Source organism: Ammospiza caudacuta, chromosome 2, assembly GCF_027887145.1.
Source record: "Ammospiza caudacuta isolate bAmmCau1 chromosome 2, bAmmCau1.pri, whole genome shotgun sequence".
Lineage (NCBI taxonomy): Eukaryota > Metazoa > Chordata > Aves > Passeriformes > Passerellidae > Ammospiza > Ammospiza caudacuta.
In genome coordinates this window covers 85,999,708-86,026,051 of record NC_080594.1, presented here as the reverse complement: position 1 = coordinate 86,026,051, position 26,344 = coordinate 85,999,708, and the positions used below count along the sequence as shown (strand labels likewise).

Here is a 26,344-nt window from a genome sequence, read left to right as displayed (position 1 = left end):
CTTGTGTTGATATTAATAGCCCAAAATCAGATTTATTATGGAGAATTTGAGCAAAACCCATGAATCTGAATGGATAAACCCTGACTACCCAAGTGTTTGACCCTCTGAAGCTCTTTGGTCTAATTTGTCAATATATACCAATATGTCAATATACCAGTGTGCAGATGCACTTTTAGGTGTCAATTTCCCTTTTAATGAGAATGATGATGATGGTAAAAAAAAAATATAATTTTTGCATTAACTATTTCTAGTATTATTGTTTCCAGTAATTGAGGGGTTATGAAGGGAAGGGAAGGGAAGGGAAGGGAAGGGAAGGGAAGGGAAGGGAAGGGAAGGGAAGGGAAGGGAAGGGAAGGGAAGGGAAGGGAAGGGAAGGGAAGGGAAGGGAAGGGAAGGGAAGGGAAGGGAAGGGAAGGGAAGGGAAGGGAAGGGAAGGGAAGGGAAGGGAAGGGAAGGTTGGTTAACTGGCTGTTAGAACATTGAACTCTAGCTTGTGATACTGGCTCTGATACTTAAAATTTATTCCATACATAAAAAAATATTGCTGGCACACAAGTAATACAGATTATCTAAATATAGACATCACTTTTATTACCAAAGAGAAACTTTTTATTAGTCTTCAAGTCCCCCAACTGAAATAGATCTGCCAGTAAAATTATCTTAAAGAGTAATCAGGGTACTGATAACTATGTTGTCTAGTTGATATGTCTACGTAAATCAATGGTGAACACAGATCCGTGAGAATTTTGTTTCTGTGGGATAAATAAAACTCAATTTCCTATGTATTTGTGTTTATGTCCATCCTTCCTTCACCATCACTACAGAGCAATGACACCCTCTTCTCCAGTGGACCTTTAGGATTATTCCAGGGTGTAAGAGAACAAATGCTGCAGCTTGGAGTGGCAACAGAGATCTCTTGCAAATGGTTGGAAATGAAGTTTATATAGCTGAGTCGTACCAATAGGCAGTTTTTTCAGTGGCACATTCCCTGAAAGTTGTTTACCTCTGCTGCATAGATATTGATGTTCACAGCAGATTTTGAAACAGAAATGCCTTGGCTAAACCACATCAGCCTAAAATTACTTTGCAGAGACATTGTATGGCTGAATTACATCACAATTACATGACGTCTAGGCTAGTGAAAAAAGCATGCTGTGCGAGAAAATGTGCATTTATTTATGCACTTGTGAAAATATTTACAGCCCTCTGAATAGCATGAGCTTCCTGACACTGGAAACACCTCCTTGCTTATCTGGGTGACAAATGATCAGACCGATTCTGTAGGGGATACGATGGCCCCAGGGAGTTAGGGGCAGACCCCCTTCATTCGCGGTGAATCCCGGGTATGTGTGTGACCACATGCCGCGCTGGAATCACCCTACTCATGCTCTGAGACCCTTTTCCACGCTCCTTCATAGAGGCTGGTGTTTTCCTCTGGGCGCTGCGCGGCGGAGTCTCCCCGGCCTGTGTCCCTTCCTCTCGGGAAGCGTGTGCGTGACAGGGAGGCTCTGTCGCAGCGCCTGAGACCCGGGGGACACCTGGGACATCGGGGCAGGGACGGGAGGGAACAGGAGGAAGGGGAGCGAGGGTCTCTCCTAGCCTGGGGTGGGATCTCTCTCATCGCGCGGCGGCCAATGGAGCGGGAGAGCGACTCCCGGAGCGGGGCCCGTGTCGGGCTGCGGTGCCGGGCCGAGCTCCGGCTGTGCTCGTGTCGGGCTGGCCTCTGGGGTGTGCCTGTCCAGGGAGAGGTGCCGGGCCGAGCTCCGGCCGGGCTGTGCCCGTGTCGGGCTGCGGAGCCGGGCCGAGCTCCGGCTGTGCCCGTGTCGGGCTGGCCTCTGGGGTGTGCCTGGCAAGGGAGAGGTGCCGGGCCGAGCTCCGGGCCGTGCCCGCCCGGGAGCGGAGCGCTGAGGAGCAGGGAGCGGGCCCCCCTCACAGCAAAGCCGGCGCCCGGGGCGCAGCGGGGGCGGGGTGGGTCATGCCAACCCCCCCGCCAGGCTCTCCGCCGCTAATGCCTTTTCTCTGCCGCTGCGCAGGAGTCCCTGCGAATGTAATTCACCTGCCGGTGCCTCCAGCAGAAGGAGGCTAATCCCATTGTGCGGTTTAGCGGCCCCCCCGCCCGCAGGTGAGGCGGCAGGAGCGGTGGGCGCCGCGGACCGAGCCCTGCCCTGCCCTGCCCGGCCGGCCCCCGCCTGCCCAGCATGTCCGGTGAGTACCCCCGGCCCGCAGAGCCCCGCCCGGCTCGCCCTGAGCAGCGATCGGGAACGATCGGGAGCGCAGCCTGGAGCCCCCCGGGGCTTTGCCCTTCTCACATCCCGGTGCGGGAGAGGGTCCCTGCTGCTTTCTTATCAGCAGAGTGCTGTGCTGTAATGAGCAGCTCCAGAGGAGGGTTTTAACTGTCTGGGTGATGGGGTGAAATAGGTGAGCTCATTTATGTATTCTGCTTGTATGTACAGCTTGGCCTGCTTAGGTCTGTGTGTGCTTTCCTGGTGGATCCCCAGGGTGACAGGCTGGGGCTGGCTGTCTCAGTCCAAACCTTTCTCATGTCCCTTCTACATAGCAGCGGTCTTGGTCTGAGTCAGTTATCCTTAAAGCCATGAGGTGCTGCTTTTAGGGTAATCACAGGGGTTAAGTGCAGGTGCTGCTCTGGTTCCTGAACATAATCAACTTTTTTCCTTTTTTCTCAGTTTTGAGAGCAGTAGCTCTCACAAATCTTGGTTTCTTGAGCCATTTGAAGGGTGTCAGTCATGTGGGCTGAACGATGCCAATTTTGAATTCATTCAAAGTACGTAGCACTTCAACGCTGGGAAAATGCAGAAATCTGCAAATTAAAGGATCAGAGCTCTGTGATTTTGTTTGGTTGAGGTTTTTTGTTGTTTGTTTTTTGTTTGTTTCAGTTTTTTGGGGCTTTTGTTTTTATTTTTTTCTTTTTTCTTTTGGTTGACAGGAAGGTGTGGACAGACTGGAAACATCTAACTTGATATGTACCATAAACTTCCTTGTGCTACCTCTGGATTGCTTAAGCAATTATTTCTAATAATTATTACCAATTATTACTAATTTTCAAACTGGTATATTACTATTTTGGGACTAGTTTTGGGTGTTATGTGTTGTACTTGTTCGCATCTTATGATATTGTTGTATTTGAGTTTTCATGAGGATCATTTACCATCTGTTGAATAACAATACTGCAGAGTCTTGAAGCAGAATGCAACAGTTTTCAGCTGAAAGACACATAATAAAAGCTACAAAAACCTGGAATCAAGTGCTCTTCCAACACAAGAGCAGTAATCCTGCCTACTAAAATTCAGCACTGTTTTAATAAAAGATAAGACTGAATCTGTTTTTGGATGAGGGAGAACTTCATTAGGCCAAGAGAATTATTTTATACCATTGAATATCATTAAATTTTGTTATAAAAAGGTTTTTGTAAAGTGTTTGTTGTTTGTATTCATTAGTAACATCAATGTTTCAACTATTAGATCTAAGAAAGCATGGAAATTAAAACTGCCAGCTGTCATTTGTGTACTAGGGCAAGAACTGCCTCTCTGCTGGAAACTTGCATAATAATTTTTGATAGGGCTCTGACTCAGGTTATTGTCTGACACTATTGTTCATATTATCTACTTATAACAAAATACTTCTTGATTGCTTATAAGATTGTGGGTGTCAGGAGGAGCAGAGATTTCTGTTCCAGGACATGGCTGTGCCAGGCCAGAGGAGTGAGATGCCTACAGCTTGTGTTCTCTTTTTTGGCAGTCTAACACACCTTCATGGGTACTTCTGGGGGAAGATCCACAGGGTCCTTGTGCAGGAGAGGGAGTAACAGAATTGGAGTCAGGAAATGTGCTGTGATTTGGAGCTGTGTCACTGTCGCCTGGGGTCTCAGAGAGGTGCTTGGCTCAGTGGGTGCAGGTGGAGGCTGCAGCCTGCTCATCCTGCAGATTGTCTCTGGAGTAGGAGGGGGGAGGTGACAAGAGAGCAACAGATGGCATCAGGGAGGAATTTAGGAAAGCAGTTGTGCTGTGTTGGTGAGTATGAATGGCAGGAGGCACTGGGGACATAACCAGCCTGTTGGAAGCTTTTAGCTGTTGATTTATCTGCTCTTATTTTTATGCATAAAATGACAATGTGTAACTTAGAATGTTCTTACAGAAAAATCGTAACATAGGAGTGTCTGGTCTCCTGTTGCCATTTTGCAGCGGGCAGCTTGGCAAATTTGAATTGTTACATTAGGAGTTACAGCTGGACTAAATTTATGCTTCCTCTGTCTATCAGAAGAAATAGAAAACTATTATTTAAAAGCTATGTCTAATGGATTATGAAAAAAAAACCTCCCTACCCTACTTAAACTTGTCTTGAAGTTAGAACTTGGGTCACTCAGAGCTTGCTATTATCAGTCACTCCTGAGTCTCAAAAGGGGTATCTGGTGTTTTTTAATCCTCTTTTTCTCTTTGAACATGAAAGTGAGCACCACCCTGTCTGCTTGCTCTGTTGGTATTCTAAATAAAGCTTTTAGGTGCCCTAGAATTATTTTCCACACCTGTCAAGGAATTTTGCCTCTGGCAGTGTCAGAGGTACTACTTCTGTGAGTAAGTAGCATAAAAAGTCAGTGATCTTGGCTAAAAAGGCTGTTACAAGTTCCACCTAAGATCACCCTGACTGCAGTGGTTCACATGACTTTTGCTGTCTCTTTTGTGTAGCTGTACAGCTGGTTCTAGGATAACTCAGTAAGTCAATTCCTTGAAGATCCTTGTTTTGTTCTCAGAAAGTATTCTTAGGTAGTAAAACTGAAGAGCCACTTCTGATGATAAAGATTTCTTAATTTGCATCATCATGTGCTTTGTGGTAATCCAGACAAGAGAAATGAGCAGATTTATAAATTCATATGACAGGATTTTAATAGGACTCTAAAAATACGCTTTCTTTTCTCATAGCTCAATTTTAGCCAGTGTATTGTATTAGCCATAAGGGTGCTCAACTTGAAAACAATTTGCTTGAAAACTTAATACCCTAATCAGTAGGTGCTGTCCATAAAAAAACATATTGTCATTCAGCACAAAAAATTAAAGTTATGCTTGTCTCCTTAACACTTAAAAAAAAAGTAAAAAATAAAAACCAAACCAAAAGAAACAAAAAACAAAACATCAAAAAAAAACAAAATCCCTAAAAACCCCAAAAACCAGAAAGACCGCCAAACCAAAAAACAGTTGCAATGAATTTAAATATCTGCACCTCTGGCTTTCAAACTTAAAGATTTGCTCTTTTAAAGTCAGTGAGTGAAACTCTGTATATAGTGGACTTACTGTGTCAGCTAAATGGAAACTTTCAGGAAAACCATTTACTTCCAAACATGTATGTGAAAACCTGACTCTTACTTTCAGTTATAAAAATAAAATGTTTATTTATTAGGCTATATTCTGAAGAATTTTATAAACAAGGCAAGACAAATAACACTCTTTTCTTGAACGCAAGCATTAGATGAAAGGTAATAATAAAATAGTTTTTATTTTTAACGCCCAAAGGATCCTTAATGAATTAGTGATGCCCCTGTATGATTTTAAAATCATTAGGATTTGCTTCTCTCTTAGCACCAGAAATATTTTAATGTTAAATATTTTCAGTCAATAGTTTGATTATCTATTCAATTATCTCTATGATGGTTCACTGTATTAAGAAGGCTGTAAAAGGTATCTCACATCTGATTCTCAAACAGCTTCTGTTCTTTGTGAGGTATCAGAAGAGTTTCTTAGCAGCAGCAGTTGTTTGGCAGTTTGCTTCCTTGGGGTTATGACCACAGGGATACAGGGCACAAAAGCATTTGGAGGACGTGGTAATTTTCCATACCAATTTGCTGAACCATTTAATGAGTAGTTTGTGTATTTTTCTATGTATTACTTAAGTAAAGATTCAGCTTCTGTAGCCAAAAGAGTTTGCAAAAGCCATGTGAAGATTGTGTTCAGTTTTGTGGTTGTTTTTTAAAATAGTATTTTAAGATAGGAACTCCCACTCATTTCACAATTTGTTTTTTTCATATTAACCTAACTCCCACATTCCTCTCAGTAGTTGTTTTTCATACCTTTCTTTGGCTGAAGATGCTTGTTGCCTAACATAGAACTGCTTTGCTTTCCTGATCTTTTGCATCTTTTCTGAGTAATTTTCTTGCTGAATTAGCCTTCAGTGGTTTTCTGGTTTACATTGGTTTTTAGGGATGCTTATATTTATTCCTTTAACCCTCTGGGAAACTGCAGTAGGAGCAGTTTACTTCACATCCGTTGTTTTAAAGCAACTCCTTATTCACTGATTTCTGGAACACCTGTAACTTGCTTGAGCTGTTATTATAATGGGACATTTGAAACTTCAATTCTTCATTTGCTTTGTCTGGAAATTGTAATTGGAAATGTTACTGGAGTTTGCTCAGCTGTGGGCTATGCAAACTATTTTAAGTTGATGATTTGGGTTTTTTTAGCCAAGTCTGTCACTTACTAGGATTCTCCTGAGGTGCAGGGATGTGTGGCAATGTCAGTGAATGTATTGTGCTTGAGATCAAGCTGGCTGGCTGGAGATGAGTGAAAAAGGGGCAAAAAGTCGGGGGGAAAGGCAGCACACCAGTGGGCCTGTGTTTCATTCTGGATTTGGAGGATGTGAAAAATAAAAATGCTTAATATCTGTTAGCTTATTGTGGGCATCAGCCATACTTTACTGCATACCTTGATGATGGTTAGGGGCTAGAACTCACTAGTTTTGTCAAACTCTGGCTGAGGCAGCCATGAGGTCATTTGTTGAGTTCTCTGCATCTAGCTCTGTGAGATTCTTTCCTGGTGTTTCTCACAGACCCTGGAAACTGTATGACAGGTTGTTTATGTTGGTATTGTTTGGTTGTTTTAATTTATTTAATGCAATTGCCTGTCCCTTAAGATGATGGTGGTTCTAAACAAGTATTTCAACACAAGTGTTTATTGAAGTTTCAGTCGAGCTCAGTGGAATTCCCTTCATGTGTGTGACCTGCTCATCTTGTTCTGGTTAATTTTGCAGCCTAGAGTGTATCATCCTTCTGCTCCAAGGAGGCTGTTCACCTTGCTGAGGTATAGGTCCTCCCCAGAAGAGCTCTGACAGTGGTGGTCATATCACAGGGCAGAGCTGAAGAAGCAGCCCCTTATGATCCTGCCATGGGAATGGTGTCTTTACAAAATCCATTTTCTCCTGTTATGCAGGAGCGTAGGTTGCTTTCTTTTTTATTGTAACTTGTTTCCTCATATATTTCCTGACAATAAGGAACCCTTCTAAATTTCCTGGAGTTACCTGAGGTAGGGATTCTCAGCTTCTGGGAGATGTACTGATCTTGATAAGAATTTCTCCGCACTTGTTCAGCCAGCACCAGGTACCCCAGCACAAAGAAGGCAGAGCAAAAATAATGTTGGGTTGATTCAGTGGCATTATGGAAAGAACATTTCTGGCTAATTCTCAGCATCTTGTTCTTTTCCTTAGCTGTTGGCACTGTATAAGCAAGAACATTTTCCTTACTGGTTGTATTATACTATGTTTGTTAAATATAAAATCTAAATTTTTACAGATCACCTTTTTTGATTGACATTGTGTTTCAGCAATAAGACCTAGGGAATTATCTGTTTAAAGCTAGTGCAAAAATTTTATACCTGCTATTGTGTAAATGAGGCAAACAAAAATAATAAAAATCAGAAACATACATTCTGCCCTCACATTCACTGGGTTTTCTATTCAATTGAGACTTCTGGGGGGAGTCTCATCACAGGAATAGTTTTTATAATCCCAATGTAGTTGTTAAAAGCCACATACTGTTGTTTATCTGGAAGAGGAGGGAGCAAGCTAAAAGGGCTTACCTTAAAGTTGTAAAGTGACTCTTCTGAATACTTTTTTGCAGTAACAGATCAAGCCTTTGTGACCCTTGCTACTGATGATGTGTACTGTCAAGGCGCTCTCGTTCTTGGACAGTCATTGAGGAATCATAGGACATCCAGAAAATTGGCAGTTCTAATTACTCCAGAGGTTTCCAGTGGGATGAGGTAAGTACTAATGAGCATTTGGAGATTTAAATAGTAGAAGAATAAGAAACAGCATGAAAGGTTTTAATAGGTTTCTGTGGATTTCACGGCATTATGCCTAGAACTTCCCTCTTGGCTAGTGATTTCTAAGAGGAGTCTCAAATAAATTCCATTATAAGCTCCTTAGCCTACTAAGAATTCACTTGTAGAAGTAGAGCTTGTGGCTTGAATTTGTATTATAATTGAGAAGCTGAAAATTTGGTACTAAAGTTTTAGTTTCTTGCACTACTGTTGTTTTTCTCCCAATTTTTTCTCTCTTAGGATGAGATACATAACCACCTGTGGCATCAGAACTCTCCATAAACCTAAGGGCTCAGTTTAACATGACTAATGTTCTTAAAATCATGATAAGAAATTAGTTTCTTTTTGCTTTTTTGTATAAATCACTTTGTAATTTGTGTTGTGATTCTACAGGCACTGCAGAATAGCCTTTACAGAAATCTTGTTAAGTCTGAACTCAAGCCCTGTTATTTGGAGGACTGTGACACATAAAAGATGTGTCATCCTATAGCAACTTAAACTCTTAGTTCTGCTATATCTTAGGAAGTGTGAAAGCTCCTGTTATCTGTAGTCTATTTGAATGTGTTTGTAATGCCTCTGGCTCAAGAAATATATTTGCACATTTTTGCTATGACTGGATGCACAAAAATCTATTTTTACAGACTTTTGAAGTATGGACATTATCAGAGCGCTGTAACCTTCCTAAGGGAATACTGTATCCATTTGATGCGTGGGTGGATACTAAATCTGTAATTCTTTTCACGTCCATTGAGTAGGAAGAAAAGAATTTATATTATGTATTTTAAATCAAGGATAACATTAAAAAAAAAAAAAAAAGAAGAAAGCAGATCACTGAAATAAACTTCTAATAATCTCTTCATTTAGTTCTTTGCCAGTTAGTTCCTGTTCCTTGAAGATTAATCAGGTGAAAGCTAATGATCCTGAAACCTAGATTTTGAACAGAACAGGTTTTCTTTTTCTGTGTTTGTGAGACATTGAGGACTTTGATTATAATAGCATAGTGTAAGAAAATTAGCTGTATTTTAAATACTTTTTTTCTTGCTCCTTGAAGGAAAATTACCGACTTTGGTGTTACCAATAGAATTCCCATAAAATATATGCATAGAAAAATAAAATGTTTAGCTTAAAGTCTCATTTGAGATGCTACATAGTAGTGAGGAAGTATATGTGGTGAGCAAATACACCTTATAAAAGGTGCAGTTTTGAAGCAGTGTTTACTTGTGCACAGTAGGTACAAATGAGAGTGCTGGCATGTCTCATCCTGTAAAATGCCGAGGGAACACGGTATGGTGCTGTTCTTTGGAATCAGTTGTGCAGGATGAAAGCTGCTTTAATTTCTGTTGGTGTTTCCATAAGAGATAAGTGAGTAGAATGAGGATTGTTTTTTCCTTCAAACAGCAGCTCTCACTTTTGAGATGTGCTGGCCCCCATAGTGGAGAAGACAGTATTTTATGGCCTGATAGCTACCTCTTCAGCAGGCTGTGTCCAAAGACTTTTCACTTCTGACTTCTTATATAAGCAATCAATCTAGCTTTGGTTATTGTCATAATTAATGTCATGCTGTGTGTCACTGTTGTCACGCCTGGAGTGAACTCTGATGAACTTGTCTAAATCCCTTTCTTTCTCTCCACTGTCCTCTGGCAGGTCAGTCCTCAGCAGTGTATTTGATGAGGTGATTGAGGTGGGTGTGCTTGACAGCGCTGACTCAGTCCATTTGGCTCTGATGCAGAGGCCAGAACTGGGTGTAACCTTCACTAAGCTTCATTGTTGGACTCTTACTCATTACAGCAAATGTGTCTTCATGGATGCAGACACTTTGGTGAGTGGAGAGGGAGCCATGGAAACATTTGTGTCTGTCTCTGACTGTGGGATGCTTCCTTGCCAGGCAGCCTTCAGGAAGTGACCAGATTTGCTGGCGGTCACAAGGTCGCAGGAGCTCCATCCTGGCACATTTTAGCAATTCTCAGAGTTGTGCTGGCTGCATAAAAATAAATTCAGTTTGGAGAGCAGCCTCAGGACTGTCCTCAAAGGAGATCACAAACTCTATGTACTGCGTCTCCTGACAGAAGTTTTAAATAGATCTCTCTCACATGTCACAGACATCTTTTGTGAAAAATCCTTTCTTTAGGATTTTTCCTTCTTCTGGGAAGCTGAGGCCCCAGAAAGAATGTAAACAATGGTTATCTGCTGCTGTGGAATGTAGCAGGTGCACCTGTGATTGGCCCATGTTCCATGTTTACAATTAAGGGCCAATCAGGGGCCAAACTCTCTGGGACAGATTCACAGAGAGCTCCCTTGTTTATTCATTCCTATTCTATTCTTAGCTTAGCAGCTTCTGAACTTTTCTCTCTATTCATTTTAGTATAGTCTTGATGTAACTTATATCATAAAATAATAAATCCAGCCTTCTGATCATGGAGTCAAGATTCTTGTCTATATCTGTCACCCTGAGGAACCCTTGCAAGCCTTGCAACACTCACATACTTTTTTTTTTTTTTGGAATTATTCTGTCAGGAAGGCAGGATGGTTTTAAAATAGAAAAAAAAAGAAATTCCTGATGTTACCTTTTTTTTTTTTTAAGTTTTTAGATGTATAGAGATAATTTTGGTGAGGACAATCATGTCAGCCTTCCCTTGTGCTTTCATGGCTCACTCTGAAAGACTGGGATGCATTTTAATTTAATAAGATTGTATTTGAATTAGAAAACAAATTAAGTTATTCTTCTTGAGGAGGAAGACTTATGATTTCTTGCTTTACATTAATGTAAAAGGAAGAAGGCAAAATTTGTCTTTTTTAAAAATTCAATTAATTTTATTTGTAAAAAAATTTCTCCTGTTTTTCACAGTGGCTGTGAAAGGTGGGCGTCCTGACTTTCAATGACTGCACAGGTGTCTTTCCACAAACTTTATCTCTGCTTTAACCTGATTGATTTTCCCACTTCCTTGTGAAGCTGAAAAGAAAGCAGAAAAGCAAATATCTGATCTTATGTTACATCAGAAAACTGGCAGCAAGAGGCAGTTTTTCTATTACTCTTAGTCTATTGCTTACTAAAATGAATTAGATTCCAAATTTTCATTCAGTTCTGTTGTAGTTATTAAAAATAATTGACTATGGAAAGGTGAGTTAAGAAAGAAGGAAATTGTGTGTTTTATTTATATGTGTATAATATTTAAAGGGACCTTGGATGGTCTCCCAAGCCTCATGAATAATTTCATAGGCTTTTCATGTTATCAGAGAAACCATGGAGAATCACAATTAATGTTGCCTTATTATATCAAAAAGAGAGGTTATGACCTCTAGCATATTTTACAATGGCACTGCTTTTATGCTCTGCAAGCCATGTACTAAGCCAAATTATTAATTTACTCCATTGGTACTAATATGGCAATTCTTGCTCTATACAAACATTTACTCTAGCATCGTTTTCTCTTTTCCTGCTCTCCATAAGGTACTTTGCAATGTTGATGAGTTGTTTGATCGAGAAGAGTTTTCTGCAGCTCCTGATTCTGGCTGGCCTGACTGCTTCAATAGTGGTGTGTTTGTGTTCCAGCCCTCCCTGAAGACTTACAACCTGCTGCTCCAGTTTGCTGCTGAGCACGGCAGCTTTGATGGTAAGGGGCAAGGCATAAGGAGTTAAATGCTAGACAGTTTCCATGCTATCAGGCAGAATGGAGGAAGGGAGGAGTTCTCTGGGCTCTATGTAAGAATTCAAGGTGCAGAACTTTGCCTCTTAGACTGTATTTAAGACCTGCTGACTTGCTCTGGACTGTGCTCCTCAGAAAAGGGCAGTGAAGGGACATTGTGTCTGAGTCTTGCTAGGTTAATTTTGCTGTCTGGCTTAGGAGAGAGAAACACACCTGATCTTCAATCTTTTGCTCTGAGGGAGACCAAACACTACTCCTTTCTTCTTGTAGTACAATAGGACTTCATTTACACTGAGGCTGCATTGGAATGAATCAGGTGTTACTCGCTTGTACATGCTCACATGGCCATATTATCAAGTCCAAGTTGTAGTCCCATGAACACACCAGTCTCAGGCTCCAGTCTCACTCCTATCCAAATTTTGATACAAATTCGAGTGTACACATGTTATGGTAATACTGTTTTGTGTATTCTTTAGGAGGTGATCAAGGCTTGTTGAACAGCTTTTTCAGCAACTGGGCAACAGGAGACATTGGCAAACACTTGCCTTTCCTCTATAACCTGAGCAGCAGCTCTGTATACACCTATGTTCCTGCTTTCAATCAGTAAGTAATAACACTTCTGTAAACCTCTGTAGTTTGTTAAAGAACATCCTTTTGTAAGAGAGACTAATAGTGGCATATTCTGTTAATTATAAATTACAGTATCACAAATGATCTTATGTAGAAACCATGCAATGGAAGCTTAACTTTAATGTGAATGTCTGGACACAGGGAGAGTCCCAGAGTTGGCTGCACTGTCTTTTATGTTCTTTCAAAGAAGCTTCTTTCATTTTTGACAAAATGGAATTACTTTGGCATTAGGTTCTGGCAGGTTTACTTTTAAGCTTGTTCCTTTGTTCTCAAGTAATTTCTTAGAGAAACAATTGGCATTGCTTAAACTTTTTGAGACATTCCTTCTATGAAATGAAATTTGTGCTACTAATTATATGATTCCAGACAATACAGTTGAGAATCTTATCTGGTAAAAGGCAAGTTGGATTTAGGGTGTCATGAATTTCCATTCTAGTTGCACAATACACTCTTATTGGAAGATGAACTTAGGCCAGTGCATTTATTAGTAATTTTTAATATGGGATCAGTAATACCAAGTTTTGGTGATTAAATATTTCAAGTGGTATGTATTTTTTTTGTGAATAGAGCCTGAAAGAGGACTGGAAATAGTACTGCATGAGACTGTCAGTTTCCTTCATGAACTTTTCCACTAGAATTAGCAGCTGGAAGCAAATGGCAACGTAACTTTTTGTTTTCTGTATGTGAAACAAGGTGAATTAAACCAGGAAGATAAAAACAAAATATTAATAAATATAATCTCAAATGTGTTGCTCTTGCAAAATGCTAAATTTTGCAAGAGTGAGTAAGCATGTTTCTTCTAGGAGTTTATATAAGCTAAGAAATATTTTATGTATAGACCTGTATGTTTGATCTCTACAGTTTTGGTAGAGATGCCAAAGTTGTTCACTTCTTGGGAGCAACAAAGCCCTGGAATTACAAATACAACCTTCAAACAAAGAGAGTTATGCAGGATGGCACCACATCTGGATCTTCTCATCAGCTGTCATTTCTTGCCCTCTGGTGGAATATATACAGTGCCAGTATATTGCCTTTGTTGGAAAAACTTCAAAAGATGGAAGAATCAGAATCTGAGGAATGCAAGGTAACTGATGAGGAGTTAGTGGGAATATGTTGGAATCAAAACCAAAAATTCTGGAAATTGGTAGAGGAAGAAATTATATAATGTGGTGGGCTGAGTCTGGCTGTATTCCAAGTGCCCACCAAAGCCACTCTATCACTCTGCTCCTAAGATGGACAGGGAAGAGAAAATCTAAGGAAAGGCTCATGGGTCTGGATAAGGACAGGGAGAGATCTCTCACCAGGTACCATCCAAGGTGAAACAGGCTGAACTTCAGGAAATTAATTAAATTTATGACCAATCAAATCAGAGTAGAGTAACGAGAAATAACCCCAAATTTGGAGCACTTACTGCCATCCCTCACTTCTTCCTGGATTCAACTTTACTCCCTGTTTTCTCTGACTCCCCCCCACCAATGGCACACAGGGATGGGAGGTGAGGACTGTGGTCAGTTTTCTCTGTGGTCATGTTGTCTCTGCTGCTCCTTCCTGCTCAGGGATTGGATTCCTCACACTCCTTCCCTGCTCCAGGTGTGGAGTCCCTCCCAGGGGACACAGTTCTCCATGGATTTTTCCAACATGAGTCCTTCCTATGAGCTGTGGGATGCAGTTCTCAGGGACTCCTGCCCCAGTGTGGGTCTCCCATGGAGTCACAAGTCCTGCCAGCAAACCTGCTCCACTGCAGGCTCCTCTCTTCATAGGTCCAGTGTTGCTGCCAGGAGCCTGCTCCATCCCAGGCTTTCCATGGGGCCACAGCCTCCTTCACACATCCACCTGGCTGTGGTGTGGAGTCCATCATGGGGAGCACCTGTGCTCCACCAGGGGCCTCCATGGGCTACAGAAGGACACCCTGATGCACCATGGGATGCAGGTTATCTCTGCTCTGGCATCTGGAGCACCTCCTCCCTTTAGTTCTTTAGTGACCCTTGTGCATGCAGGGTTGTAGCTCACACATATTCTCACTCCTCTGCCTGCAGTTGTCCAGTTACAAGGAAACTCCTTCCTCCTCACTTTAAGAAGGAGGGTTTTCCTCCTTCTTAAATCTTATCCCAAAGGTGCCACCACCATCACTGATGGGCTTGGCCTTGGCCAGTGACAGGTCCGTTTTGGAGCCAGCTGGCATTGGCTCCATTGGGTTTGGGGGACTTCTAGCAGCTTCTTACAGAAGCTACTCCTGGAATCACCCTGCTACCAAAACCTTGCTGTGTAATGCCAAAATGTGTGGGAAAACTTACTATCTGTTGGTTGGTAGGAGAAGTGACAAAAGTGGCAGTTTAAGGAGGATTTCTTGTATTATCTGCTTTCCCAAGATATCCTGCAGCCATCTTCTTAATTGATAGAGTTTTTATGGTAATGTACGTGCAGAATATGATACAAATTAGCCAGAGAAGAGATAACCTGGCCCATGAAACAAACAGACTTTTGTTTTTCTTGTAGCTAGATTGATACAGACCATATAACTAGGTCTTGAACTGTAATAAAATTTACCTTTTCAGTACTACATTTTAACTTGTTTCATGAGGTCATAACAAATAAATGAGGTTTGCAAAAGCAGTGTTAATTGCATTTAAGATGTTATGTACAGTACTTCCATGTCAAACATTTATTGATCTCTTTATGGTTTTTTTTTTTCCAAAGGATATGCAGCAGTGTGCTTTTCATTAATAGAATAAAAAAAAATCTGTTTATAAATAGATGATTTCTTAGAAACCAGTAGCATAAAAAAAATGTGTAGAAGTACAATTTTTAATTTTGTATCCAGACATTACAAATTAGATCCCATTTATGCATATGTAAATATTTTCTTAATGCCTTATAATATTAAATTATTAACATAATTGAACTAATTGCATAATCCCCTTAAGATCAGTTGAATATTTACCATCAAAGCCCCAGAGAATAGTTTGGCTTATTAACCTCATGACAAATTGGAAAGCAGAGAAAGGAGTGGGTAGTTTTTGATCTTATACTTTAGCATGCTTTCATTTTCAAGGCACTGCGTATTAAAGAAATATTTCAACTATGGTAAATGAAGGTGGAAATACCTGTTAGATTTACCTCATGATGCTGGTGTACTCATGAGTGAAAAAAAAAAAAAAACTAAACTGCAGCATGCTCTGAATCTAGGAACATATACTTTTTTTGCATTTATTATGTTATTGCTTTAATGATGAGAGTCCTCTAAGGAAGTGCAACTGTTGTAAATAAGTTATTCCCGTCCTGAAAACTTGTATTTCAGTGGTGAGATGTTCTTGTTTTCATTAGCACTCTTTCAATGGAGTGGAAGTTACCCTGAAGAAGGTCAGTCCTTACGTGGACAGTTCTCTACAAAAGCCTGAGCCCCCAGAGCAGACAAGTGAAGTAAATCCCACAGCATGCTCACCCGAGGAACTCGCCTTCAAAGCTGTGAGTGCGTTGTTTATTATTATTATTATATGCAGAAACAAAGTCTAATTATGTACTAAAAGGAGATTCTTTCTGATTTGCAAGATCATGTCTTCAATTTGGCTGTAGCTATTGAATTTTCTCATTAGCATTAAAAATAATCTTAAGCCTATGTATTTTCTTTAAACTTTAGTTATGCATGTATTATGTGTCTGGAAGTTGAAAAGTTTGCTTTGCATTTTAGGAAGAGGTTATTTATTCAAAGTTGTTAAGTACTTAATCAAATGTAATATAAAAAAATCTGCTACCAAAGCAATATTTTGAATATTAATACTTTTGTGAATTAATAGATTTAAAGCTAGAATTCTTTCTATCATTCCTCTGTAGAAAGCTTTTTCCCACAAGTGTTGACTCAGAAAACTGTTTCTTAAATTTCTGTGACTTGAGCAACAAGGAGAGCTTTGAAAAAATCCACTAATGAATATTGCAGTCTTTCTGCTTCTTTTGTCACTTCTCTTGTATTTGTGTTTCTGTTGCACTGAATCTCCTTATTTTATTCAGGAATTAAGTTGGACATAATAGCACAATCTCTGCAGGTGTAAGTCATTACTTATTGCATGATAAACCACATTACCCCATGGTACAACTGGGAGAAAATGTAATTAGTGTTCTAATGTCATCTGCATTGTAATTTGTGAATTACACTCTAGAATGATGAAGACAACTTTCAAGATGTTCTTTCCTTCATTTCTTTAGCCTGTAGTTACTCTATAAAGTAAAACTGTAATTTTCCTTTCCCATTTGCCCTCTTCCTCCCCTTCTTCCCTTTCCCCTCTTGGTGTGAAGGAGCTGAAGGAAAATTGCAAACCTCACAATTCCATAACTTAAGAATAATTTATTTGCAAAGTATGTATTTTCTTGTGGGCCTTATGCATCTGACTTCATTGGAAAGGCTCAAACTAAATAGGGACACATTATCAAGATGTTTGTTTGGGGTAAAAAATCATAATTTTTATCTGAAGCGGATTCATTAAAATTTAAATTTCTATTAGTATTTTGATTACTAGGATTGGCTTATCAGAAGACCATATTAATTGGAAAGTAATAGCTTGGTTCCTTTCTTACTTAGGAATACCATCATTCCACTTTTTGTTGCCCAGCTTCAATATACTTGTGGAATTGTTTTGGGGGAAAAGACTTAAGAATGGGATCTGTCCCTTATGTTTTGCTGTCTGTCAAAAGCAAATATTTGGGACAATATTTTTTGGGCAATCTATTTTACCTCTTTTTTGAAATACTTTGTTCTGTTCTTATTTCATACATATAAAAAGCTTACATGAGAGCAAGCTATAATCCTGAAATGAGATTTTTCTTGTTGAAATTTGGCCTCATGAATGGTCAGAATCATGAATGGTAAGCTTGTTTCCCAGGCTGTATGTGTACTCACTGAAAAATGACAGCCATTTTGAACCTATTTTAGGGTGAGATGAGCTGCCCTCTGGAGGTACTTATCCTAGATGGATTGTAGTAGGAGCTTTGATTCAATGCCATTTTTGATACTAAAACTGGGTGACATGAATTTTCTCCTTGTTGATAATGTGCTTCCTTGCTTTCCTCCCATCCATTGCTTTACCCTCCCCCAAGACTGAAAGTGATTGTACTGTATTTTATGAATTCTCATGAAAAGGCAGTTGTGAGAAAATATTCCCCTAATAAAACCTCAGTGGCTGTATTTTAGCAAACTGTCCATGAAGTCAAACCAAGAGATTCTAACGTCCATCCCTCTGAGCCTGACAGACCTTCAGAACAACCTGCATTGCAACCTGCACTTCAGGAAACCTCAGAAATGGTACATGTAGCTTTGTGCATTCAACATCTATAGATAACTGCATGTGCATCTTTGCTGCCAACATAATTTTAGGAAAGCTCAACTAATTATAATGCAATGTGCAAATGAATTCCTTAATCTTTTAGCCATGTAATTCCTTAATTTTTTCTAATACTGTGTTGTGATCCCTTTCTAGTTGTCTTTTCAAAACTTTGGGGTTTTAAATATGTATTTTCCTGTGCTAATCCCCGAATAATCAGTGCATGGTGTTAATTTTAGTTCTCCAATACTAACACAAGCAAAGCTGTTTGGGTATTTTGTTTTTGTTAGTTCTGTTATATTTTGTTTTGCTGTGGGTTTTTTTTACCTGCTGAAGTGATGTTTCCAAGCAAGTGGAAAAGGAATGTGCAGGAGCCTGAGTGACCATGCTTTCCTTTGTGGTCTTGCACTCCATTTATGGACACTTGTACATGTGGGCAGTGTGAGAACAGAGGCAGACTTGGTGTGGATGGGGTTGACAGGGTGTCAAGGATTTGTAAGGCTCACCACACAGCCATTTTCCTAATGAGGGGTTTTGTATGATTGTGATGCACTGTAGTGAAATACTTAAAGACTGAGAAACAAAACTGTAGCTCCTGTGCAGCCAGAGTTGTTTGGACCCTAGCTAAAATTCTTCATTTCTAAAAACATTATGATTCTGTTCATCTTGTTAATGGCTTCCAAAGATGTTGATAAAACTTGCCAATGATAAAGAAATCTTGACACCTTACTGCATGTTGGTTGTATGAAATACCTGACCTTGTCTTCCACAAGTCCTATTCCTTATCTGCCCCAAACTGGCAGATGTAATGGATATTCCAGGGCATTTAGGCAGTTTAAGACATTGATTCCTGCCCATTAAATTCTATTCTGAAACATTTTTACCTTGAATTTGTGAAGACTTCACTAGAAAGCCATTCTTGTTGATTTCAGTTTTGTTTACAACATGAGATGGGTTGTTTTCCTATGAGCCTCTTTGAGTACTAGTGAAAGAAGGTTTTAGAGGCTGCCTTGATTAGTCCTTGTTATATTTTATCTTTATTACAGGTTATAACTGTGGGGATGTTCCATTTTTTGCTGGCATTGGCCAACTGGAGACACAGTTTTGCTTTTACATGGTAGAAATTATCACTAATAATGTGTCTCACATTTGTGCACCTATGATGACTTCACTTTGAATCAGCATTTATAATTTTGGAGTATCATTCAAAATGAACTAGCTGTTGGTATAATGAATAGTGTCCATATTTTGAATTAATTTATTAAACAATGTGTCTCACATCTGCTAAATATTGATCTCACTGGATTTCAAACAAAACTAATTACCAAAAATTCTAGAAATGTATGTTCACATCAAAGCTTGTTGGAGACAAGATTTGAACAGATAAATGATAAATTCTTCCTTGTAGCAGATATTCTACTCTAACCAGGCAGTATTTGTAATATTTTCATTGTATTGTTGTTGAGTATGCCAAGATCTGAGTTAAGATCAGTAAAATAAATGTTTTGTATGTTCAAAGATGCCATGGAAAGTAGTAAAACCATAGGAAAATGAGGTCACATTATCAAAACAGGAGTGAACATTTGATTATTGTTTATTTCATTGTTTTAACTGGGAGTCTACAGTGCAGAAGTTTACCATTTAAGGTTTAGCATCACAGTATTGAAATAAGAAAAATCAAATGACAGTTTTCCTACTCTTCTTCTCTCCACAGAATGAGGTTGCACATTTTGCTTCAGAGCTGTCTATTCACTTCAAACCAGCAAAACCAACTCCAGAAGATGAACGGAGGAAATGGGAGGAAGGGCGCATGGACTATATGGGGAAAGATGCTTTTGAACATATCAAAAAGAAGTTGGATGCATTTTTACACTAAGACAGGGTGTACTGTTATGCCCATCATGATAGATTTCTTTATAAATGCAATTCTTGAATACTTGGCTGTCTTAACCAGTTTAGCTGACACCAGTTAGAGGTGATTATGGATCCTCATACATTTTTGGGGGACCTTAACAGATGCAGAATCTTGGTTTTTAACTGATAAATGTGCCTCGACTTTATTGCTACATGTGTGTCATCTTCATTGTTCTTCCACAGTGCCTTCTAAAGAATAATGAACGGTACCTTCTGAGTATAAACTCTCATGTATTTATCACTCTTCTCTGATGCACCCCATATGCAGAAACATTCATGTGTAGGAAACATGTTGGAAGTTGAGACTGTTTTGGAAATTGAATTTCTCCCAAACAGATTATTCCCAAAGTACATTCAGAAGTTGCTATAAAGTATTTAAATAAAAAGAACTTATTCTTGAAACCAAATTAACACCTTCAAGGGTTACCATGATGTAGATTTCATTATGAGAAAGAAGTGATGAAATCCTGACCTCATCGGAATCTGCAACAAAACTTTTTAATTTAAACACATTTAGGATCAGAGGAACTTCAGACTTCATCTGAGATCACTAGTGGATGCTCTGCCCAGTTATAGGCAGCTGCTCAGGTCCATAACTAGTGTGAGAAAGCATGGTTTAAAACTCTTTAGACAGATTGATAATGTATGTTAACCTTTTATAGTGTTGCCACAGGATACTGATGCTTTTTTAAATATTGTAAGCTTTAGTTGCATATTCTGAATTGTGTGGTCAGAAGAAGAAACACTGACTGTGTTCTGTAAACCTTCTGGTGCTTTTTATAAATTTGTTTACAGTACTTCAAACTGCAGCTGATAAAGGCTGTCTTTGGCTTAGCTTTGTTGCCCCTTAGTGCAGGCAATTTGAGTGCAACTGAAAACAAAATTGGCACTCATTTTAGTAAACAGGCCCTTTGAAGGTCTTTTAACAATAGCTGTGTGTGGGAACTAATAAATCTCTGAATTCAAAATTCCAGAAAAAAAATCTACTGATGAGACTGCATTATATTAAGGACACTTACGGGAGAGTGTTTTGTGCATTTGTGTACTTAAGTTTGACTTATCTCAGTCAGTTTACTTTAACAAAGAAGTAAAATACTTTTTTTAAAAAAGAAAAAAACTTTTAAAGAGTCTTGACATTTATGCTAGTATAGATTTGACAGTTGTTTGTGACCTCGTTCAATATTGGAATAAGAGTTCTGCAGTGATGTTGCAGGACTTGAAAAGTTTTGATCTAAATACATCACAAATTTTGGCAGAGAGATACCTAATGAAATTTCTTGGGAGTTCTGTCTAAAAGCAATGATGTACCATTATGCATAGATACTAGCAGGAAAAACAGATAGCAGGATAGGAAGGACAAAGAAAATTTAATTTCTTTTTCCTCCCATCAAAAACAATGAGAGAGTAGGACAAGGAATAAATGCACAAATCAGGAAAGGAATGAAAGAGTCAAAAGGTCCCTTAAAAGAAGAAAAAAATCTTTGAGTATCTTAGAATTACTTCCTAATATTCACATTAGTGAATTTGCTTTCACTTTTGTAGGATATTTCTGATTTTATCTAGTTCTCATTTATCCTTAAACTCTTAAATGGGGAATCCCACTGGTGTGTCTGTTGAACACAAGCTTCTAGGTCCAGTTAGGTGTTTAGGGGCAGCAGAGAAATTGAGAACAGGTCTCCCTCTGCCTGACCCTGGCACCCTGTCTATCCTGTGTTCCTGGGTAGGTGACCCTTACACTTTAACACAGGTAGGTGTGTTCTACCTCTTGGTTCTGTGGCCCAGTGGAGCAGCTGCAGTGTGCCCTTACTCACGTGGCATTTGGTTATCCCTGTTTCTTAGTCATTCTTATGCACTTCTGAGAAAGTCCTCTGGTTTATGAACATTGCTGCTAATATACTCCTAACAGCTTTTGAAGACTAGGTAAAGCTGTGGCCAGCAATGTGAACTCATGCTTCATGCAGCTGTACATTTTATATTAACTACTAGATCTTACTTGGTACATTGATTAGATCATGGAAGAAAAATTACTGATGTGAAATTAGTAACTTAAAGGTTTTAAAAATAAGCATATGAATTTAGTCAAATGTGTCATTGAGTACATTTCAAACTGTTAATATGTACAATGGTACTCTGTGTGGCTTATACAGTGTTTTGCAAAGAATTGTAGTACAATAATGTAATGGAAATAAAGAAATGGAAAAGACATATGAAGTCATGTCCTTAACAAACAATGAAGAGCTACAGGTTGTTTACATGATGCCAGGGAACATTACTTGTGAATAACTATTTACTTTAATTTATTTTTTAATTTTATTGAATTGCGTTCGAGACATTAGCATTATCTGCTGAGCAGAATTAGAAGTTGAGAGTAATAATTATTTCTACAGACATACATAATTATAATGTTTAGGACCTCTTGTATTACCAAACAGTAGTTGGTTTATTATATATCATGGAAAAGTATAGCTGTTAAGAGCCCTGCCCTAATTTTTTTGTCCTGTCTTCACACATGAAAAATTGAACTAGTTACTGGTAATGTAATGTTGCAGTGGCTTCTAGCACACAACTCTTGCCACCAGGGTGTGAAAAGTGAGAATTTTGTATGTGAATCCAGTGCTGTGCTTCAAGGAGAATTCTGGGCTTTTATGGCCATCAGTTCTGAGCTCCTGGGTCTGAGGGGTGTTATGGGCTGCATGAGCCCATGAACCACAGTGCTGAGCTTTGCTAAGTCAAAATGTGTCTTGAGAAATAAAAACCTACCAAGCTTCACCTGGATTTTTTTTTCCCACATTAAAGTGTGGTACAGCCTCGAGTATTTTTAGGGTAAAGAAAGTTAAGATGTGTAGATTTTTTGGTGGCACTATTCATCTTTGAACAAGGCTAGACTATGACTTAGAGTTGTGGGGTAGACTTTGTGTTTAGAGAGGACAACTTGTGTTTAAAACAAAACATGCTAATTTTTCTGTCACGTGCCTGTAGGTATTCAGGGCTTTTATTTGCCATACAACAATTTTATTGGGTGCTCTTCATGTATAAGAAGGAGATAGTGAAGGTTTGCCACAAGAAAAATTCTTGAAAATTTAGACATGTGGGTTAATGAACTTTCCTAGCCTACAGGAAAAGGAGATTGGTGTTCTTGAAATATCTGTCTAGCGTTTTGTGAGGACATTTCCATCTGGGTTGTTCTTGGGAAATAAGTTTTCTTTGTCCCTCTATATCAGTCAGCTCACAGAAATGTTTTTTTAAAGCTGGTACTCAAAAAATTGCTTTGTTTTGTTTGGTTTTGTTCACCTTGATTTTTCTATCCATGAATGGGAGGCTGGGTTAGTAACAGGTGCTTGGGACTTTTGTGTGCTCCCATAAACAGCTTGGTTCTCACCAGTAAGTCTACAGTATGTCTATTTATTTCTTAATGGATCTGATTCTGTTGCTTTCCTAATCTAAACTGTTTTGATTCCTATGACTTTGAACATAACATTAAATGGACATGTTTTCTTAATTCATATCTCATTAATTCAAATCTCACATTCCAGTTCCCCCCAGTTTTCTTTTTATTGTTTTGAGATTTTATTTCTGTGGTATGAACTTTTGTTGGTTTGGGGTTATTTTGTTTGTTTGGTTGGTTTTTTATCAACCCAACAGATGAGATTAAATGCATGGTAGTAAATTTTTAAATAGCCTCCAAAAATACATGTCAGTTAAGACTGCTCACTGAAGTAGTCTGCATTTTCAGCATATTGGTTGCAAAATCTTTCAGCTAAAATTCTGTTCATCCTAAGATGGGTGGCTTATAAATAGTTTATTTTGTGCTAAAAATTAAAAGCTGTGACACTCAAGTTATATTTTGCATTCTTGTATAAACTTTCATTTTGTAATAACATTATACCATAATTATAGTAAAGGTAACTAAAAAAATACAGTGATAATAATTGACTTAAACTTATAGATAATAACTGCTAGAAAACTGAGAATTATATTAATGAAGGGGAAAGAAATACTGTTGCAAGATTTTTTTTTCTTGAATTTTACTCTGTTGTGAGAAGCCTTTCAACTTCAATAAACTGGAGGTATAAAACCCCTAAAATTCCAAGACAGCCAGTCTCTTAGTTGTGATTATTTTAATACTTTTCAGAGCGGCATAACATTTAACTGCCTTGGAAAAGTGTTTGTTCAGTTTTATGGCACTGTGGATCATTCTGAACAATGACAAATACATAAACTAGGTAATTTATTTATTTTAGAGCAATAAGATTTTCAGAGCCTTCTCACAGGATTAAGTACTTGGAACAGAATTAATTGCATGTCATGGATGGGTACCTGTTTTGTTTTGTTTAGTTTAGAGGCTTTTTTTTTCTTTCCAAACCTCCATAAATTCTTTCTGTTTCCAAACCTTTTACTTACAGCTTTTAGAGAAATGGCAGAGCAGAAGCCAAGGTTGTTTGGATCCTCTAGTAATCCCATTTATCTCAACATGGAGAGTTGCCGTTTCTATTCTGGCATTCAAAAAATCTTAGTAATGCAGTAGTAGGGTAATTAAATGAGAAACAAGGTTTTGAATAAATCTGAGTCTTTTTAGTGGAGTTGATTAGATGTAACATTATAATCAAAACATCCTACAAAAATCTTCCAGGGTCGTATTGAGTTCAACACTATATATATATATGCCTGTATTTGCGTATATTAACCTAAAATCTGTAATGAGCAAAAGGTTTTTTGTTACTCCTTGGTCATTTATGTAAATGCCTCTCAAATATACTCAGAGGGAATTTCAAGCTGGATAAATTTTGAGCTCAAATTGCTTTTCTCAGTTTATTTGTTACACAACTATTTTGCATCCTTAGAAGATGGGATCTTGTGATCTGTGTGCTGGCACTCCCTTGAGTCGCAGCAGGGAACAAAGCAATGTGTCTAATATTTAAACATGGTGAAGTGAGGCTTCTGAGAAGCTTATTGTCTCACTCCTGTGAGACTTGACAATTACTCTGTTGAGTCAGTCTAATGCAACAATTCCAAATGTCATTTAATAATGATCAAAGGAGTAAAGTGGAAGTCAGCTTCATACAACATGAATGTCAAACATTTACACAGTACAACCACAGCTCTTTCAGTAAAACAAATTTCATTTGTTACAGAGTAATACTTCTCTCTCTATGGTGTCTATATTAAACCATGTGTAGGCACATTCTTGTATGGCTTGGAGATTGGCCAGTGGTTTCAGGTTTTCCTAACAGGCCATTTTATGTAGTCCTTGTGCCTTGCTACAAAGGGAGAAAACATACAATTTAGGGTTTATTCTTATATTGATATATTTTGAAAAATATCATTATAGATGATTTTCCAGGGAAACCTATGGAACTGAATTAAGAATTTCTTCCTTCTAGTCTTATTCAAGAAGGTTTTATGACAGAATTTGTGCCTGTAAGTGCATTTTATGTGAAAGGGCTCATGAGGACAGCTTGAGTGTGATGTTGGGTTCATCTGCTTTATGGGGAATATACATTTGCCAGAAGATCAGAAGAACAGCTTCTGCACAGCTTACATGTCCTTTTTAAAGTGTATACAGACAGAAAGATTTGCAACCAATCCATGGCTAGGATCTGCATGAAACACATTAAATAATTAACTTCCTTTTCCTGCTTACCTGCTTCCTTTTCCTGCTTACTGTCCCCTCAAAATTTGTACATTTTAAGATACATTTAGCTTTAGACAGTGAAAGGAACTTAGGGGTGAAAATAGTTTTCTCTCCTGTCCTCTGTTTTTTGAAGTGACATGCTTCCAATTCAGGAATTTCCTGTTGCTTTGCTCTCCTTCTTGCCTGCAGATCCTCTGTGTGCATTGTCTGCCCTCTCCCTCTCGGTGTGGGAAAAGCATTTTTCCTTGTGCCTGGCTGAGGTCTCCTAACAGTTGACAAAAGCTGATTCTCTATGCTGCCAGTCCTAATTTCTCCTCCTCCTGCCTGCAAGTGCCTCTGGTTTTCCACAATGCCAGCTGAGATAAAATTATCTGTCTGGATGTCAGAAAGGCAACATGGGTATCTACGTGACTCCTTAGCATCTGACTCTATACAGCAGTTCAGCAAATTTAATTTGCAGAGGAAAGAGGAGTTAGACCAATGTTTAATGTTTAAATTTATACAGGGTGGTTTTTTTCACAGTGCGTTTAGAGGTTGAGTTCTGGGTCTTGCTGATGTACTGGCCTGCCTAGTCTGGCTTCCTGAAGTTTGGGTCTATGCTTGCATGCTGAGTGGGTGCATGATCACCATCCCACCTCTTGGTAAGTGCTCTCATCATGGCCTAGTGTGGGACCGGGCATGTTCTTGTGTGTAAGCCATAGAACATGCTGAGTTGGAAAGGACCCAGCATGATCACTGGCCCTGTGCAGGACATCCCAAGAGTCACACCATGGGCCCGAGAGCATTGTTCCAATGCTGTTTGAACTCACAGGCTTTGTGCTGTGACCACTTGCGTGGGGAACCTGTTCCAGTGCTCAACCAACTTATGTATGAAAAACTTTTTCCTGATATTTAACCTAATGATTGGAGTGGGTGAGTGGGGAAGCCAGTGAAGCGACCTGAGAAAAGACTTATCCTTGTACTTGAATGATAATGTAGATGTTACTGAGCAGGCTGGCTTGAGAGCTTTTGGCTTTGTTCCCCACTGAGTAGTAGGATTTGTCCTCCATCTCTGAATCAGCCAAACTGGCTTTAAAACATGTGGTCTTTTATGCTCTTTTCTCACTGCATGAA

The 26,344-nt window shown here is 39.0% G+C and overlaps 1 protein-coding gene across 1 annotated transcript; it reads left to right on the top strand.

Annotated features, from left to right (window-relative positions):
* The first annotated feature begins 200 nt into the window (after nucleotides 1–200).
* GYG2 (glycogenin 2) lies at nucleotides 201–21,774 on the top strand. Its single transcript, XM_058825597.1, has 11 exons — nucleotides 201–212; nucleotides 1,419–1,840; nucleotides 2,685–2,782; nucleotides 7,898–8,039; nucleotides 9,744–9,918; nucleotides 11,548–11,710; nucleotides 12,220–12,346; nucleotides 13,235–13,457; nucleotides 15,698–15,838; nucleotides 17,556–17,666; nucleotides 19,400–21,774. The coding sequence occupies exons 1-11, from the start codon at nucleotides 201–203 to the stop codon at nucleotides 19,559–19,561; spliced, it is 1,776 nt and encodes a 591-aa protein (XP_058681580.1). The 3' UTR covers nucleotides 19,562–21,774.
* Nucleotides 21,775–26,344: the final 4,570 nt, after the last annotated feature.

Coding starts and splice junctions, on each gene's coding strand:
- GYG2 (XM_058825597.1), top strand. Junction 1,841..2,684: donor GTGTCGGGCTGGCCTCTGGG/GTGTGCCTGGCA, acceptor CTTTTTTCTCAG/TTTTGAGAGCAGTAGCTCTC. Junction 15,839..17,555: donor AGGAACTCGCCTTCAAAGCT/GTGAGTGCGTTG, acceptor GCTGTATTTTAG/CAAACTGTCCATGAAGTCAA.